The sequence below is a fragment of the Ipomoea nil genome, unplaced genomic scaffold (assembly GCF_001879475.1).
Source record: "Ipomoea nil cultivar Tokyo-kokei standard unplaced genomic scaffold, Asagao_1.1 scaffold0688, whole genome shotgun sequence".
Classification (NCBI taxonomy): domain Eukaryota; kingdom Viridiplantae; phylum Streptophyta; class Magnoliopsida; order Solanales; family Convolvulaceae; genus Ipomoea; species Ipomoea nil.
Window position 1 is genome coordinate 8,627,999 of NW_017617116.1, and position 19,422 is coordinate 8,647,420.

The 19,422-nt window shown below is 36.8% G+C and overlaps 1 protein-coding gene across 1 annotated transcript; it reads left to right on the forward strand.

The window, feature by feature from the left end:
* Nucleotides 1–14,464: 14,464 nt before the first annotated feature.
* LOC109175517 (zinc finger protein JAGGED-like) lies at nucleotides 14,465–18,051 on the forward strand. The gene is made up of 5 exons (XM_019324784.1): nucleotides 14,465–14,889; nucleotides 15,016–15,110; nucleotides 15,660–15,782; nucleotides 16,437–16,521; nucleotides 17,548–18,051. Coding segments are annotated over exons 1-5 (762 nt in total). The 5' UTR covers nucleotides 14,465–14,887; the 3' UTR covers nucleotides 18,005–18,051.
* The last annotated feature ends 1,371 nt before the right edge of the window (nucleotides 18,052–19,422 follow it).

Sequence of the window (19,422 nt, forward strand, 5' to 3'; positions counted from 1 at the left end):
GAAAAGTTAGCTCGGGAATGTGAGACGTGCCAACTGTACGCCCGGATGCCTGGACGACCGGCAACGTTCTACCAGCCAGTCACGACCGCAATTCCTTTTGCTAGGTGGGGGGTAGATATCTTGGGCCCCTTCCCTCAGCTCTCCGGTCGGCGAAAGTTCGCGATCGTCGCCATAGATTACTTCTCCAAGTGGATAGAAGCCGAGCCCTTAGCCACGATCACATCTCAGCAGTGTGCTCGCTTCCTTTGGCGCAATGTCATTTCCCGTTTTGGCGCACCCGTGCATCTCATTAGCGACAACGGTCGCCAGTTTGTGAGCCAATACTTCCAGAATTTCTTGGCCACGATCGGGACGACTCACGTCCGGTCGTCGGTCGCTTACCCACAGGGAAATGGACAAGTGGAGAATGCTAACCGGACGATATTGGAAGGTCTGAAAAAGAAGTTACACTCGGCCGGTCGTAGTTGGGCCGATGAGTTGCCATATGTTTTATGGACTTATCGGACGACCCCGAGGGAAGCTACTTTGGAGACCCCTTTCGCCCTGGTTTACGGAGCTGAGGCCCGACTTCCGATCGAGGCCTGGATTCCGACCGATCGAGAGAGAACCTATAATGCGGAAGAGAACGAACACGCGATGGCCGTGGACCTTGATGGGGTCGAGGAAAAACGAGAGCTAGCCGCTCGGCGTATGGCCGAGTACCAAAAACGTGTCAAGAGTTCGAAAGACGTTCGGGTCAACCCTCGTTATTTTCAAGTCGGAGATTACGTTCTACGACGAAGGGAGGCCAGTCAGCCATTAGAGGGTGGAAAGCTAGCTCAGAACTGGGAAGGGCCGTACATCATCAACGCTGTCATACGGCCGGGTACATACCGACTAGAGACAACGACTGGTCGGCTAATCGAGGGGACTTGGAATTCCGAGCACCTCGTTCTGTTTAGGCATTAGCCTATTTTTTGTATTTTTAGGCGAAGTGGGGGCTTGACCTGCGAGTTAGTCCCGGTCGTCCTTTCTATGTAAATTTACGGTTGTAAAATTAATTCAACCGCCTGCGAGCGGGAAAGTTTAATGTATATACGATCGATGATTGCTCGACCGTTTGTATGCGGCGGCCCGATCGGTTATTTTCTTTCACCTTCGTTACATGCAGATCAGTTCAACATTCATCAACTGGGCGAAATCTATCGACCGGTCAAAACGCGCTCCACATTGGCGGACACCCAAGTCATGCCACTGATCGGGGAAGCCAGGAGCTCTCAGCATTATTCCCCGATCCGTCCAACTTCTGTCCACTATTGCACCCACTCGTGCCTCGAGCGCACAATAGTGTGGGGGCTGGGATAAGGAAGTATTTGCAGGCCCGTCGCTCGGTTACATTCCGACCGTAGAGGCTTGTTTTCAAAAATTTTTTCGACAAAGGCCCGGAGATCGGGTAAACCCGATCGGCAGGCCAGATTTGACGTCGAAATATCGAACGCACGACCAGGCCATAAGGTCGTAAGGTCGGGCGTTGAGCGGATCGAGTATTGCGAGACCGGGTCTAAAGGCCAGGTGGTCGAGTGATTATGATCAGTGTGTGCAAATTGAAAGCAAGGAAACAAGAGACGAGCGACGCAAGTTAGAGCAAAAAACAAATTTTATTAATTGACAAAAGCTGCCCGGTACAATTCGGGACCGGGCTCCCGATCAATGGTCCTTTACAAAAAAGAAGAAGAAGAAAGGAGCCTATTCTACTTCTTCATCTCCCGAGCTCCGGCAGCCGGTTCCTTTCCGCTCGGGGTGGCCGCCGTTGGTGCCCCGGGCTCAGACGCCTTGGCTTTTGGGGCGAAGGGAGAGGGACCGGGATCGGCTAGGTCTGGGGGTAATGCCGAGAGGACCAGCTGAAGGTCTTCCCCGTCTAGAGCCTGCTCCAACCGGGAACGGACTCGTTCAAGCATCTTCCGCTTCCCGGCCGTAAAGCCCCAGCGACCGAACGAGACGATCAGCTCTTCCCCGATCTCGGTTCCCCGGGCTGCTGTGAGGAAGGCCGAGCCCAAGTCCCTGTCTTTGAAGGCTGCCCGCGCCAGCTCGCTCGGATTCTCGAGCTGAGCCTTCAGCTCCTTGGCTTCTCCGATCGCTCGGCTAGCGACCTTCTCGGCAAGGACCCGCTCCTCGTCGCCCTTCTTCAGGGCCTTCTGGGTCTTCTCCAGCTCGGCTTGGAGGTCCTTGATCTCCTTCAAGCGACGGGCGGCCGTCTTCTTGTGGTGATCAGCTTCCTCGGCCAGCATGGCTCGACCTTGTAGGAGCTGGGCGGCCCGGGAAATCTGCAAAACAAAAGACGTTCGGGATTAGCCCGATCGAAAACACTTGAGCAAGAAAGCTGTTAGTTGAGAAAAGTTTACCTCGGCCAGGTCGTGGCCGATCCGCTCGGCCACTTGGGTCGGGGTCATCTTCCCCAGATCCTCCTTGGCTGGCGCGGCGTTGCCGATCCAGGCCAGCATGGACGCAGAGTCCCTTTCTCGCCCGACCGAAGGGCTCGGGCTGCGTAGCTCACGGCGGCGCTTCAGGCTGCCCACCTCGGTCACGCCCTGGTCGGCGACCTTCTCCTTGCCCCGGGCGACCTCTACCCGGGTGACCAAGACGTCGGGCTGCTCGACGATGAAGCCCTCGCCCGTCGTCACGGTCGAGGCGCTCAGTGGTCGGGCTAAGGGGATCTCCTTCTCCCCGGCCGGCTTCGCCTTGGCCTTCTTCTTGCCGCCAAGGGAGATCTTGGCGGGCGGGGGAAGGGGGGCCTCTTCATCACCAAAGTCCGCCATAGCTGCAAAACGAAGAGATCGTTAGTGTGATCGAGGCATAAAAATGAGTCGGGGGGGGTTTAGCTCGAGTTAAACCTTTCTTCGTTCGCCTCGCGGGTTTGGCGACCGTCACGCCCATCGGCACGGGCAGATACTTCTCCTGCAGCTCGTATGTGGGGGGCGGGAGTTGAGCCGCCTCGAGACTTTCAGCCGTCCGGAAGATTGTGTATTCGTGCACCTCGCTCGAGATCCGGCTGACCGTTTCCCTCAGCGCTTGCGTCTCGACCGACACCACTTGTTTCCGAAAGTGGGTGCTCCAAGCGCGATCAACCGGGAGGATCCAGGGGTCGTATTTGAGGGAGAAGATCCTATTCTTCCACCCCCTGTTGTTCCCGGGCAGTCCTTTGATTGCGCACATATCGGCCCGGGATTGCAACATCAGGAACCCGCCTCCATAATTGCCCGGGAGGACTTTGACCTGGTAGATGAAGTTGAACAGCTCCATCGTGCAGGCGGCTTCGTGCCGAGCGCATATCTGCGGGAAGCAGGCGATGATCCGGTGCGCATTAGGGCAGATCTGGGCCGGGACGACCCGGTAGTAGGCCAAGAAGGCATTCAGGAGGGGGGTGAAGGGAATGGCGATCGGGGCCATCAGGGAGTCGTAGTGCATCCCGATCCATTTGCCCCGATGCCGATTGATGACGTTCCCCAGCTGCCGGCTCGTGTCAAATTCTACCCGACCCACGAGCCTTTCGGCAATCCTAGCCGCCTCGCCCTTGGTTAGCTGGCTCATTTGCTGTTCGACGTTCTCGCTGTTCAAGAACTCGAACTCCGCGACGGCTGGGGCGGCTGGCCCGGCCGCGTCCTCTTCGGTCGGCTCAGGAGCCGGACTCGGGTGGTCCCCAACCACCCGAGTGGGCGTTTCCCTAACGCCTTCGGTCGGGGATCCTTGTCTCCCCGACGTGGTTCCTTCTTCTTCTTCCTCGTCGGAGCTCCCCGATCCGCTTGAGCTAGAGCTCGAAGACCCGGATGAGCTGGACGACGTGTCTTGTGCGGCGGCCCGCTCGGGAGCTGGACCCGGTCGGCTGGTAGCTTCGGGGGAGTAGGACATGATGTCCACCTCCTCGTCGCTGAGGTGCTCGACCTCCTCGTCGTAATCCGCGATCGATGCGTTTTGACTATCCGAGTCCGACATAATTCTACCTAAAGGTCGGTCGGGAGTTAGTACAGGGTTCGGGGAGTTAGCTCGAAGTTAGTGCTATCCTACTTCTACGCTAAGTAAAGAATAAAGAAAGAGTAAAGAACTAGGAGCTTACCGAGTGAAGAAACTTGGAAGAGGATCTGAAGTTTTGCTTTGCTTGATCGCCTTGCTGAGATGCTCTGCTCGGGATTCTTAGAGGATACCGACTGAAGCAAAAGAGTGAGGAAAGTTCAAATGAGGGCCTCAAGGGCCTATTTATAGGAGGGCGTTTAGGCGGGAAATGGGCCAACTTGCCTGACACGACCCGCGCTGAATCCGAGGCGACGGATAGGATCGCCGAGGCCGGCAGAGGCCGACACGTGGCATAGGAGGGAATGACAGCTGGCAGGTCGGCTTGGTGGCTAACGGTTGGGCTTCTTCATCCCGTCCCGTTTTTTCCCGACTGATCAAAAAGGCCCGGGCTGGGGGGCTCTTGGTAGGGAATATCCCGACCGACATAGCTTCACCACGACCGAGGAGCCTTTGTCTCTTTCTCCTTGTCTTTGCAGGTAACAGGTCGGGCTCCACGAGAAGAACCCGGTCGGTCTACGACCGGGAGGTGCCCGAGCGACGGTGTCGACCACCGAGCAGTATCCCTTTGGCGAAAGAGCTGACGAAGGACACGTGGCGGCTCTTTACATCGACAGGCAGGGCACCCGGGAGGATGACACGTGGTGGCTACGTGGAGGACATGCCGAACGGCTGGAATCCTGTCCCCGGCATAGCGGCTATAAATACCCACAGTAGCTACAGTGTAAGGGACTTTTGGACGATCGATAGGTTGTTATTAGATAATCCCGACCGCACTCAGTCGGTACTCAGAGCAACCAAGTAGATTGTACTTAGGGCCTTTACCGTGATCAATAAAGATTTTACTTGCTTTAATTGGTCTCGTGTTATTTTATATTGCTTACGTATAATTAGCAGTATTAGGGGGTATTCAATTCAAACTTTTAGAGAGTCTTTAAAAGTCAAGCGGTATTCAATCAAGATTTTTAAAGAGTCTTTAAAAGTCGTGTGGTATTCGATTAAGACTTTTAGAGAGTCTTTAAAAGTCATATGGTATTCAAAAAGTTATGAACTTTTGTAGACTTTTTAATTTTAAGACTTTTGTATACTTTTCCTTCTCAAATATAAATAGTTGAAATCCAACCATCAACCCCAAGATTTCAAAATTTTCTTTCTAACAACTTTGAATGTTGTCTCTCTCTATTTAAACTCTATTTTTTCTTCATATTTAAACTTTATAAACCTATCTAAATTTAATAAAATTATTTTTTTCTTCATTATCCTATATTTTCCTCATACCTAAACTTTACCAATTTTTCTCTCTCCTAAACTTTACAATCTTTCTCTAAAAATTTGAAATAATATTATTTTTACTTCATTATTATTTGTTTATATTGATTTTTATTTTTTCGATCTATTAATTTTTTATCCCTAACTTTCTCTAATTCTCCAAAGTCTTATTGCAAATAATAGTTCTTTGCATGATGTCTAGCAATATATCAAGTATAATTATATATATATATATATATATATATATATATATATATATATATATATATATATATATATATATATATATATTATAAATGTTAGATTTATTTTTTTATGCAACTTGTAATTATATTTTTAAATATTTTATTTGATCAACTCTTTTATTATAAATTTTATTATTCAATATTGTTATGAATTTCTAATGAAATAATTTTTTTGATGCTTTTTAATAATATATATAAGTAATTAGCATATAAGTCTCAGCATACTATGGATAAAAATAATAATGTTGAGAGTGTTGATGTGGGTGAAGAACTATATAATAAGAAAATTTTATGATATATTAAAATTGTTTTGTAAGAAAATTATATAAATGATAAGAATCAAAACCATCGAAAGTTTGTAAGGATGTATTCAATTTAGAATTTCAAGAACTTTTGTAGACTTTTTAAAATAAAAAGTTGATAAAAGTCTATGAATGTTTTTATATATAGACTTTTATAGAGTCTTATAAAGTTTTAAAAAGTTTTGAATGACTCTATGAAAGTCAATCAAAGTTTATTAAAATCTATCATTTTAAAAGTCTTTAAAACTCTACAAAAGTCATGATTGAATACACCCCCCTTAGTGATTTCATGCATCTATTTATTTAATGTAACAAAACTAATTAGACCAAATATGTTCTTTTTAAAAACTAGCACCAGTAACCCAATTGCATATGAGACACTAACAACAGACAAGAAACGGACAAGTTAGCAATGAAAACGATTGACCATGTTTGGTAACATAGTTACCTTATCAGTCAATTTTTATTTGTTTGACCACTATTAGTTGTTTGACTTGTTTAAACAGCCAGTATGAGTGTTTGATTAATTAGTTTTTTGTAACAATTTATTGCTTCAAAACGTTAAAATTCAAAATGTTATTCAAAGCAGTTTTTTTTTTTTTTTTTTTCGATTAGCTTCTTGAGAAAGTCATTTTTGCATGTAATCAGCTAGTAGCTAGCAACTAATTTACCAAACATCTTTCTACAATATGCTATTAACTAGTCAAATTTTACTAACCTAATCAGCTAATAATTATTACCAAACACCCCCAATGACAACCTATCCAAAGGCGAATTAACAAAACTCAATTAAGTAATTCCAACTAAATGTAGTATCTACTATCGTCTAATACCTTATCAACTAAAATAAATATTTAGATAATTATTTTTAAAAAAGTATAAATTAAATATTAATTTTAATATCAACTATAATATAATTAACTTTTCTTATATAATTTTACATTGATATACTTTAAATTAATTATTTAAATACAAATATTGGATATTAGATTAATCGCAATACTCATGTAAAACTAGTATATTTTAAAAGATAGAGTACGCATTTGGTTGTTTAATTTCATACTTCTTTTAAGACACAAAATTATGTAAGTAATCAAATGTATGCATGCTTGCTTTTATGCTATATGATGTATAATTACTTCCATGGGTTTTCCCAATATATGATATACATTTATATAATACCTGAGAAATTACTTTACACAAATTAATATGATGAATGCACTGAAACCATGAACAGGTGCTGGGTTAATTGCACTCCAGCTTAACCTAAGGGGATATATAGCTTCAGTTCTATCTATATGTAAAGGACTAGTAGAGAGCTCTTAGAGTTGACCTGCCAATTAGAGTGCATATATATAATACTGCCTGCTCACCCTACGCTAGCTAGGATTTTTAAAAAATTAATAAATATTTTTATTATTCAAAGAGTTGTACTGTATAGATTCCCAAATCATATTCTCTAATGTGACGTGCACTGATAAATTACTTTTTTTTATTAAGTTTCAATACAAGTGTCTACATTAAGATTTTATCTGTAAATAAAAATAAACATTAAAAGTAGAAAATGAAAATACATATCCTTTCAAAAAAAAAGAAAATATATATAATACTTTCTTTATTCAAAATGATAAGCAGCTTTTTGGTCCAAAATTTCTTCTCTTTTTAGCCTTTAGATGTTGCTAGCATTAGCATGCATACAGATCTCATCTTTATTCAGCTCGATCAATAGCCAAACCTCAACTTTATCCCATCCTTGGGTTTTGTAAAACTAGCCCTAGCTAGGTAGGTTGAACCTTGAGTATATTATTACTGGTTTTGGAATTGGAATTCAACCATTACAAAAACTAGTCTCGACTCTCGAGTGGGAGCAACAAATAGAAAATACATTGAGGGGACTAAAATTAACCATTACAGTACGGAACCGAACTGTATATATTGGTTACTATAGAAAAAAAAAAATGTGATGATATTTTAATAAATATATTGAACTAATCAAAATAAATTTTTATTCTTAAACTTCTACTCATTTTTCAAAACGGAGTTGTTTTTCACATAAATGATGTTGTATTTTACCAAAGTGATGTTATTTTTATCACAAATGATGTAACCTTTTTTAAAAATTAAACTTGTAAAATTTTCAAAACATGTTCTTTTTAACCAAAGCAATGCTATTTTTGTTCAAAATTAAATATTTTTCTATCATATGATGTAAAGAAACTTCTATATATTTATAAAAATGTCACCATATTTTTTATTTAAATATAAATCACATTTGTGCATTGGTTTATAGATAATTGAGATTAATTCTTATTTTTGCAAGAAAATCTATTATTCAGTGCGTATAAGTGAAGTCCACCTTATAGCCCTAGCCATTGACTCTTAGTCATGTTGCTTTTATTTATTTATTTATTTTTTTTTTTTACCAAAAAGCTATGCATCAATTGTTATTCGAATGTGTGCTTTGGGTGAATTTCTCCTTGTGACCCTATTCAGCAAAGAACCACAAGAAAATAAATCAGCCTATATTGTCACAGTTGACCAACTTAAACCAAGAATGCTAATAGACCAACTTTAATTGCTACACTAAGTCAAACAACTAAAATAGGTGTTTGATAAATAGCTTGTAGGCATAGCTTAACGATATCAATAAGGTGAAAATGAAAAGTTACTTTGAGTAGCTTATTGCATTTTCATTTTAAAAATTTAATTACTCATATATAATAATTGTTAGTTATTGTAGTTTTAATATTTATTCAAATTTACATTTTTAATATCATTAGAACATGCTTAGAGACCAACATCTAAATTGATTCTAAGCCAAGACATTAGACACTTACATTTTTGATATTATTAGTACACAAATAATGAATCTTCAACACATTAAAAATAATTATTTATTAATGATCCACCGTATAATTTGTCACTATTAGTAATCCTTGTATGGTGACATGCATAGTACGAATACTCTGCAATAAAAATAATAAATAAATAAATAAATAAATAAATAAAACTTACTATGAAGCATTGGAGTAATATAAATATAACCTATTGTGAAAAAGAAATATATATAGAAGAATCTGATTTCAATTCATCAAAATCTAGTTGCAACCAACCTAGGGGAGATAAGTAAATTAAGATATCATTGAATTGGTGGTATTATTTCCTCTTTCCTTTTTCTCTGTTTTGAGTAAATGAGGGCACTACGTAGTACGTACTAGTATAGACCACCCAAAGATTATTAAAATTAATTAAGAGCTTGGAAAGTCGTACCGTATCGTAGTGATGGAAACAGTTCAATGAGACGTGGGAAGCTTTGAGGTTGTGTAGAGTACCAGCAGGAGGGCTTAGGCTTCTGTGGATCAAATAATCTTTAGCATGCTCTCTCTTCTGTGCCTGCAAGGCAATAGTTTTTGTCTTTATTGCCCTTATAGATATAACCATTTTCTTTTTATTTTTATTTAGTAACGATTATTAAATTTGAAATATCTATTATCTAATCTAATTAACATTATTTCCCATTTTTTATATTACTAGATTGAGTACAAACCTTTAGTTATAATGATTTGCTTCATTAACATGATTAAGAATCAAACCTCTAATCTCATATTTAAAAAGAAGTACTGAATCACCGCACCAACTATATTGATTGCCATAAACATATTCTGATATTTAATAAGTCCTTTAATTTTTACATGCATATAGTATTTTTGAGATTGAATTATTTTGCATTTTAACTTTGTAAACAAATAGCTATATATTTCGATCAGATATGTATTATGTTATTTCTAAATTATCGAGAATAGTTGTTTATGATAATACCTAAATGATATGTTTTTAAATTCTATATACGATCGAGTTGCCATAACACTAGTTATATATTATGTATTTGTTCAAATATTATTCATTTGTTGATCAATTTTTACAACAAAATTTGAGAAAGAATATGATTATATATATATATATATATATATATATATATATATATATATATATATATATATATATATGGAAAAGAGTAACATACAAACAAATTTGAATTATATTGTAATGCACTGAATATTACACATAACGTGGTGTTTACGCTGATTGATAATTTAATAATTCAGTTTAAATAAATTTAACATTAATTATTTGGCATATCTTTTTGTTTTGCACATATCTTTTTTCCCACCGTTAAAGATTTAAAATTGCATTGAACATATCTTTTTATTCTGCATAAAATGTCAAGGCATTTAAGGAATTATCTTTCTTGGATGTGTTCCTAGGACTCACTTTGCGCGGACACATTCGCTCATCATTTTAAGATTTTGAACTGTTTGATTGGAGAATGTCTCGAGCAGTCCTTTCAAATAGTTAATTAGGTCCTTCCTTCTCTTTGACTTTTGCAACCTTTCGGTTACGAATATATGGTTAACCTTACCATTCGTTCTTGTAAAACTTTGAAAGGTAGGCCCTTCCACCTCTCGACCTTTGCAACCCTTAGCTTCAGTCTTTATGTCTTATACTCTTCGAATCTTCAGTCTTCTGATCTTCATCTCGGACCATTATATTCAAGAGTTAACCAATCGGGTTACTCTTCGAATCACTTGCCAAGACTAACCTCGCGAGTTAACATCCGGATGAATATAGTTGTTACTACTCGAGGTACCATTCAGTTAGTTCGAATGTTTGAGCATAAATATTCCTAAGTCTAGAAAATAAAATAATTGTGGTCTAAAATTCCTATCAGTTGGTACCATTCAGTTATTCGAATGTTTGAGTAGTGTGGTCTAAAATTCCAACTTCTTCCCAACCCCAAGGGCTCCTCACACGTGCTTACTGCACACAAGGAGCTCCCATCACTTTGAGAGGTTGCTCCAACACTGCCGCTGGTGAGACTCGATTCCTGGTCATTCTTCCCAAACTTCACCCTATGACCAGTTGAGCTGCCCATGCATGTAGTTTATACATGATTACACAAAGTATTATTAAAAATTATTATTGATAATATATTGTACAATTATGTAGGGTATATATAATGGGATATCAAATATAATCAGTATTGATATTCACTGACATTGTTAATTTTTGCAATAATTTTGGCCCCCTACATTATTTTTCTGGCTACGCCACATAATAATAATAATAATAATAATAATAATAATAATAATAATAATAATAATAATAATAATAATAATAATAATATGTAGTGATGGTGGTAGTGTGGTGGTGGTGGTGGTGGTGGTGGTTGCAATGGTGTTGGTGTTAGTGGTAGTGATGGTGGTGGTGGTGGTGATGGTGATTGTAATGGTGTTGGTGTTGGTGTTGGTGCGTGGTAGTGGTTGTTGTGATGGCGGTGGTGGCCGGGGCGGAGGCAGGAAATTCATTTCGGGTGGCCTGGTTAAAATAGAAATTTACAATGTTATTCAACATTAGTACCGATCATACATGATATATATATATATATATATATATATATATATATATATATATATATATATATCATTATATATACCATATATAATTGTATCATGCATGTATTATTGATAAGAACTTTTAATGATACTTTATGTAATGTTTGGCATCGATGTCAGTGGATGCTTTATAATATTTCACCTAACACAAATAAATACAATAATAATCTTGATTGTCACTATACTCTTTTATCAAATAAAAATTGTCAATTATTTTGTTAACAATATTTTTTAGATAATTAACTGATATTCGTTTTGCTCATTAATTTAATATTTAATATTCCAAAATTTGAGGGATGAGGACTAAACTCATAATCATGAATTAAAGAACCAATATTAACATTGATTTTTCCAATTTCAAAACTAATATTTTCAATGAGCAAATATACACCCTAAAAGTGTAAATAAATAATAAAAATACATAATAACTAACTAACTAATTACCTGATTTTTTTTGTATGGTGAATTTGGACTTCAATAATATATATTTTGGGCTTATTTAATATATACATAGTAAAAAAAAAAAAATTGAGGGCGCCAATAATTTTTTTATTTTATGTTATTCCTATATAATAATTATATACATAAATATTTATAAAATTTTTGGGGTAGGGTAAGGGGCGGGGTGGGGAGCTAAGGCCCCCGTTCCTACCCACATACCTCCACCCTTGGGTGGTGGTGTGGTAGCGGTGGTAGTGATGATAGTGGTGATGATTGTGGTGGTTTAGTAGTTGTGAAGGTGGTAATAATAATAATAATCCAGAAACTAATTTAAAAAAGAAAAAAGTGAAGAGCGAAATGAAAAATAAAGAATCCAGAAAATGTCTTCCAACTAAAAAATTAGGAAGACGTTTTCCTCCAAATTGAGCATTTTCCATTGATCAGAATAAATATCTTCTTTGACTTCATTTTTTCAGAGTACCCACTTGCATTATAAGAAACATGATCGAATTAATTAAAATCACATGCATCATTTGCTGAAAAAAAAATCACAAATAAGTAGATGGATATGGAAATTAATTAAATCTAGAAAAGGCCAAAATGGTGAAAGAAACTTTATAATATAATCAAGTAAAAAGTAAAAATAAAAATAAAAACTGTATGGCAGATTGGCAGGTTCAATATATAATAAGTTTGGATAAAGGACAAAAGCATTTACAAGTTCATTAGAAATTTGAAGGCATTTTCAAAGAGGGAAGTATTATGATGTTTATATAAAGAGTAATGTATTGGAGATATGAGACTAATAGTTCCATCCAGGACATAAAACCTAGCCAGCTACACACACACACACTATATATATATATATATATATATATATATATATATATATATATATATATATATATATATATATATATATATATATATATATATATATATTCATAAGCCTACGTCCCTCTCATCCTCAGCTCTGATCTCTCTCCCGGCCCGCTCAATGCCAAACAAAAACATCACCTCATCCCCACCCTCCTACACTGGCCATATACGTGCAGTGTATCTATTATTTTATTTAATATACACTGTATTTTAATTGAATATATATACACTCAGGAAAATACTTGGTATACTCCCATTTTAAACTCCCAATTTGTACTCCCTCTCACATGTTCTTGATGTAGACATTTTTCTGTGGACCCACATGATAAAATAACCAATCCTAGATTGTCAGGAGTAGAATTTTGGAAGTCTATATAGTAGAACTCATACACTCACTCCCAATTTACTTTTTAAGAATTAATTACAATTGCCCCGCACTTTAGCGTAGTTTGTACGTGGCTGGACTTAAATTTCATGACGGGAAGTGGTAGTTGCAAATTATATTATGCATCATGGTACACAAGGTATTGTGTGTCCTGACCCAAAATGACATCGTTTTTATAAGTTGGTGAGGAGTTGACGCGACGGCGCGACGGACATCGTTGCGGCCGTTCAATTCTGTTACAGTTTTATTTTTTTGTGTTTATGTGTATTATGTTAAGAGTTTATGTGTATTATGTTAAGAGTATGTATATTATGTTAAGAGTTTATGTGTATTTTGTATTATGTTAAATTATGTGTATTATGTTATGAGTTTATGTGTATTCTACTATACAATTTTATACATACGAAACAGAGAATTTTTTAGGGCGCACGATATAACAATTGGTGGCAGTGTGGGGTGGGCCTGCTGGGTCTGGATTGGATCCTAGATTTGAGCGGTGAGTTAATTGCGCGACTCAATGTTTACCTCCACAATGCTCTATATAGGTGGGGTCCTGTTTTGTAAGAGAAAGTATTGTTTTTTAAATGTAGTGACATTTTGATAATTTTTTCTAACTTTGAAGTGGACAATATTTACACGTACTATAAATGCACAAGTTCTCTACTACAATGCATAAATTTCATATAAGTGCACAAAATTATATTACGAGTGCAAAGAATATTAACTTTGAAGTGCACAATTTTGTTCTACATGTGTATAGGTTTTATACTGTAGGTGTACAGATTTTATACTACAAATGCAAAGAGTACTATAAGTTACGTTAAAAATATAGTGACATTTTAATAAATAAAAAAATTTAACTTTGAAGTGCACAATTTTGACACCACGGACAAGTGCATAAGTTTTCTACTACATGTGTATAAATTTCATACTACAAGTGTACAAGTGTAGAAAAATAATTTTTTATTTTTGAAGTCATTGATCTAGATATATCAAAGGCTCACATCTCTCTACATATTTTACTTGGACAACTCTTCTCACGTGATCTCCTCCCTATTAATCTCACATGCTTAAGAGTTTATCAAAAAGTATATCACTAGTCACCAGTCGTATTATTCTAAAAATTATTAGGGTCTTGTATTTTTATTTAGAGCAGTAGGTGAGTGATATTTTTATAATATCATAGAATTTTCTTTCTTTTTATATACAAATAAAATTTTAACACACAATAAATAGCATACACATAAAAATTATATTTATAAATTGTCACGTTCTTTAATTTGACAGGTGGATAGTTCATATTATATTATATTACATCACATCTGTATATGAAAGTTGTAAAAGGAAAAAAAATATGTATGTATATGTGATATCAGAGAACATTAGGCATTATATTAATTAGTTCCGATCCATCCCCAAGCTACTCTTTCTCGGCGTTTCTGTCTAGCACATCACACATATATACAACACGTACTCCTTTTTAAAGTCACGAGACCCCCTCTGCTCGATCTGTATCTATTTATGTATGTTCTTTCAATTCTAGAGAGAGAGAGAGGAGTGTCGCCAGGCCAGAAGCGGTGGCAGAGAAACTGATAGAGAACTTTCAAGCTGCTTAGCTTAGCTTGCTGCTCCTCATCGCCTTTCTTCATCATCACTCAACTCAATCTCTCCCTAGCTAGCTAGTAACATGATTTCAGTCCCAAACTGAATGTCTCTTAATTCTATCTATCCATTCAATTCGATCACAAACTTCTCTTCTCTTTAATTTTAATTTTCATTTTCCATCCCGCCCTCTCATCACTTAGCTAGCTAGCTTGTGTCTTTCTCTGTTGGTCACTACTATACACGTACAAACTGCGGGCACCATCCATGTATGTAGGCCGGCCGCCCACTTCTCTTTTATCCGCCCTCCATTAGCTCCTTTAATTTAATTTATGCCTTTATCCACATCATCTTTTTTTTTTTTGAATAAAAATTTTTTGGTGCTTTATTTTCAGGAGACCTGAGGGGAATCCACTCGACCTTAACAACTTACCTGATGATTACTCTAGAGATGGTAAACAAGTCCTTGAAGACAGCTCTTCTTGTGCCGGTACGGTACAAACACCTGCAGGCCACTATATATTTTTGTTTCTTTATTTTTTATTTTACTACTAATTTGCCGGTAGCTTTTCCTTCTTTTCTTCTACAAGTTTTGATAAAGGGGATTGCAATAAATTAAATGGTCAAACGTAACTTTCCTTCTCTTCTGTGGTTTTTTTTTTTTTTTTTTTTTTTTTAATAAGAAACTAGGAATTAATGAATGAATTAAACTCGTACTATACGTATGCTTTGCTTTAAGAAATATGTATATATAGTATGAGGTTTATTGGCTGGCACTGATGGCCACGCAGTCTAATACTGTCATCACAAAAACATTGAAATTAAAACAAATCCTCAAGCTAATTAAGGAAGAACTTAACCCTAGCTTTAGCTAGATAGGATATTATATTATTTTATTGAAATAATGGGAAAGTTAGGGTTTGTGTGTTTGCGTGTTTATAATAATAATATTATTATTATATATGTGATGATTGATTTGATTGGCCCTTGCTGGCCTCATAAATAAAAAGTTGTGGAATTATATTGTTGGAGGGTGCAGGGTATAGGAAAAAGAAAAGCGGCGGCAAAGATGAGTGTGGTAAGGTGTATGAATGCAGGTTTTGCTCCCTCAAGTTCTGCAAGTCTCAAGCTCTTGGGGGACACATGAACCGCCACCGCCAAGGCCAGTCTCTACATACATTATACATACATACTCTTCCATCTCCATCTTTTCACTCCAGATATTCAATTTCCATAAACAAATTAAGGCCCTATTTGGTAAAATGGCGGTTAGCTGTTAGCTGTTAGCTGATTGTGTTAATTAGAGGGTATAAATAATTGATAAAATTAGCTGATTGTAGAAAAGTGTTTGGTAAATTAGCTGTTAGCTGATAGCTGTTTGGTATAATTTCTTTTTTCAAAAAGCTAATTGAAAAGGTTGCTTGGAGTAGCTTTTTGAATTTTAACCTTTTGGAGTTGCAAAAAGCTAATTAATCAAATATTTATATTGATATTTTAACTAAATCAAACAATTAATAGTGGTCAGATAGGCCAAAATTGGCCTATAGGCCAATTTTTTACCAAAGAGGGCCTAAATAAAATCAAATGTATTGCTTCCCTCCGTTACGTTAATATATAAGTTGTTGTCTAATTAATGTGAATCATTCAAGATAAATATGCTTAAAAATTACAACATATTTATGCTTTTCTTTTTTAAAAAATAAAAAGTTATATATATAGAGTGTAGGTATACTATTCACTTATAAAATTTTTTACTAAGGTTTTTTATTTGATTTGATATATGATATGATTTATTGTTGGTGTTCTGTTGAAACAGAGAGGGAGACAGAAACATTGAACCGGGCTCGTCAACTTGTTTTCAGTAACGATAACATGTTAACCCAAGGAACTCACCACCTAGGGTATGCATATATTAATCTATTTAATTATCTTCTCTCTTTCTCTCTCTCTCCCTCTACATATATGTACTATATATCTCTCTCTATATACAATGTTTATGTATCCGGACATCTGCCAAATTCAACAATAGCATCTTCATCTCATGTCCTCTTCTTGCTTAGGTTTTGTCTTACTCGTTGTTCTTTATTGTCACCTCTGATCTCTCTTTAATTTGTACCAAAAAATTATTCTTCAACTCATCAATTTTATTTAATAATATATTTTTAAAATTTCTAAATTGTTGTTTTCCGAATAACAAATATTTAACATTCAATTTCTTAATATATAATTTAAATTTTTAAAATCAAAATTACTATAACGTACTTCAGTCAAATTTGTGACCCAAGGAGTATGTAGTGGTACAATATACAAAAAGAGATCCTCATTTTTGTTAATAATCTCAAACGAGATTGTTAATAACAAATTAACAATCAGAAAGGAAATCCTTTCCAAGACAAAGAAAACATTCTCTCTCTCTCTCTCTCTCTCTCTCTCTCTCTCTCTCTCTTTTTTTTTTTTTTTTTATAAACAAGATTTATTATTGAAAAAAAAAAATCAAACTTTAATGTTTTCTAAAAATTATATTTAAACCTTTTAATTTTGATATTTTTGTGCGTAATTTTATCCAATCTTTAAAAACCTACCTGACATCATTCTATCACATTGCCTTATATTATCATCCTCTATATATTGGGTTGAAATTGTGTATCAATTAGTAAGTAAAACTATATAAAAATAAACTGCATGCTAAATTTAAAAGGTTTGGTTAAATAATCTCAATATATAATTTAATTTATAAATTAAATTGTGATAATGTCATAAACTCCTAATTTATTGGTTACTTTTAAATTTATATCTCAAATAATTTATAAGGTAGGTGTTAAGAATATATATTTTTGAGTTGAGCTTACATTATTTTCTTGTGTTACGTTGCTTTGCTATCTTTAGGAATATCATTTTAACCCTAAACTTGAAATAATGGCCTGCAGGTGTCAAGGAATTCCTCACGGAGGCTATCATCATCAATCAAGCAACATAGGAGATCCTACACTTCAATACAGATCAATCTACCCAACAAGACTATTTTCCGGCACCTCCACCAACACACTCATACCAACGCCGCCTCCGCCTGGACAGCCACCGCCAGTTCAACCATACGTGTACGCTTCCCCTCCGCGCCTGCAGGTTTCTTTCCCATCCTCACACTATCCCGTCAATGACTACTTTGTCGGTCACGTCCTCCCCACCACTCAATCCAGCCCTAGCTACGCCTCCGCCGCGCCACCAGAAACCAGCTACACCTGCATCGGTGCACCAGTGGGGCACGGCGTGCTACCCAGCGGCCGAGGAAGCTCGGAAGGGGTTCCTGGTGGTGGCGTTGCTGTCAGAGACATGTCACTCTACAGTAATGCTTCACCCATCAATCGGTTTCAAGACGGATTCTAGTACTATAGCTCTTAGTGGGTAGCTTAGCTAAGCGGAAAAAAAAAAAAATCAAGAAAGCAAAAAAGTGCCATGAAACGCCTCTCCAATCAGAAAAAAAAAAAAAAGAGAGAGAGAGATAGAGAGAATCCCAACAAACTGACAAATGGGGACGGGAGGGAAAAATGACAGAGAAAGAGAGAGTGAAGTTTTGGGTTTTTCTACAGGTATGGAAACAGCTTTTGAGCATTGGCACTCATACTGCCTCTCTGATCACCAACTATAGTTTCTCTCTCTAGTCTCTATATATAATATATTTATTTTGCCATGAAGCTATTTGAACTTATTAGGCATTGGATTGGTATGTGTGTTGGTAATGTTTTGTACAACTAAAAAAGAACTGTTAGTTGTTGTAAATGTGGCTCTCTCATGCACATGGGACAACAAAGTTAGATTTCAACTGACTCACCCTTACTAGGCAACCCTTTTCTTTTTTTTTTTTTTTTGCATTTTTGCATGGGCATGTTTACATTTTTATTACACATTTACTTCGTTGCTTTTCTTTTTGAATGGGCCTCTCTGTGCGTACGTCTTCTTTTTGTTGGAGGTGGTGAATTATAATATATAGGGAAGGGGGAGGGGGATATTGCTGGATATGAAAATGGGAAGTGACATCATTCCATTCGGAGAGGGGACAATGCAACGTACAATCCAAGGTTTAATCACGAACACCTACTTTCTGGGGGATGGGGTATACAACGTTGGCTTGTACTATTGGTTTAGGTTTTGTTTCGTTGTGGTATGAATAATGCTTGGCTAGAACCACATGTCATGCTTGTAACATGCATGTGGAATCACAGATGGTATGATGATTGGCCACTGTTTATAACCTTATAGTGCAAGTGTTGTGCATTATTAGTTATTTATAGATGCATCTCTTAATGTATTCTAAACCTTAAACTTAAGGGGGCGTTTGGTTCAGGTTATATTACATAACCAAGAGAATGTGACATTCTCGAGCTTACATTTCTATGTTTGGTTCATATTCGGGAATATAACATTCCCAGGGAATGCAACATTCCCTCCACATAGGATTTTGAAGGGAATGTGATTCCCTTCATTTTGTTAGGCAATGTAAGATAACTTGGATATTTATAAATTTTGTCATTTTAATTCTAATTATTTAAAGATATATCTTTTATGCTATTATTATTATTATTATTATTATTATTATTATTATTATATTTTTTTATTACATTTTGTTTCTGAAGTTCAAGATTTTAGTTAATATTTTAAAATCATGTAATTATATATGATACCGTTATCTTATTTATTTAATTTAATTTTTAAATTTAATAATATATATATATATATATATATATATATATATATATATATATATATAACCCTAAACTAAACATGAGTATATTACATACCTCAAT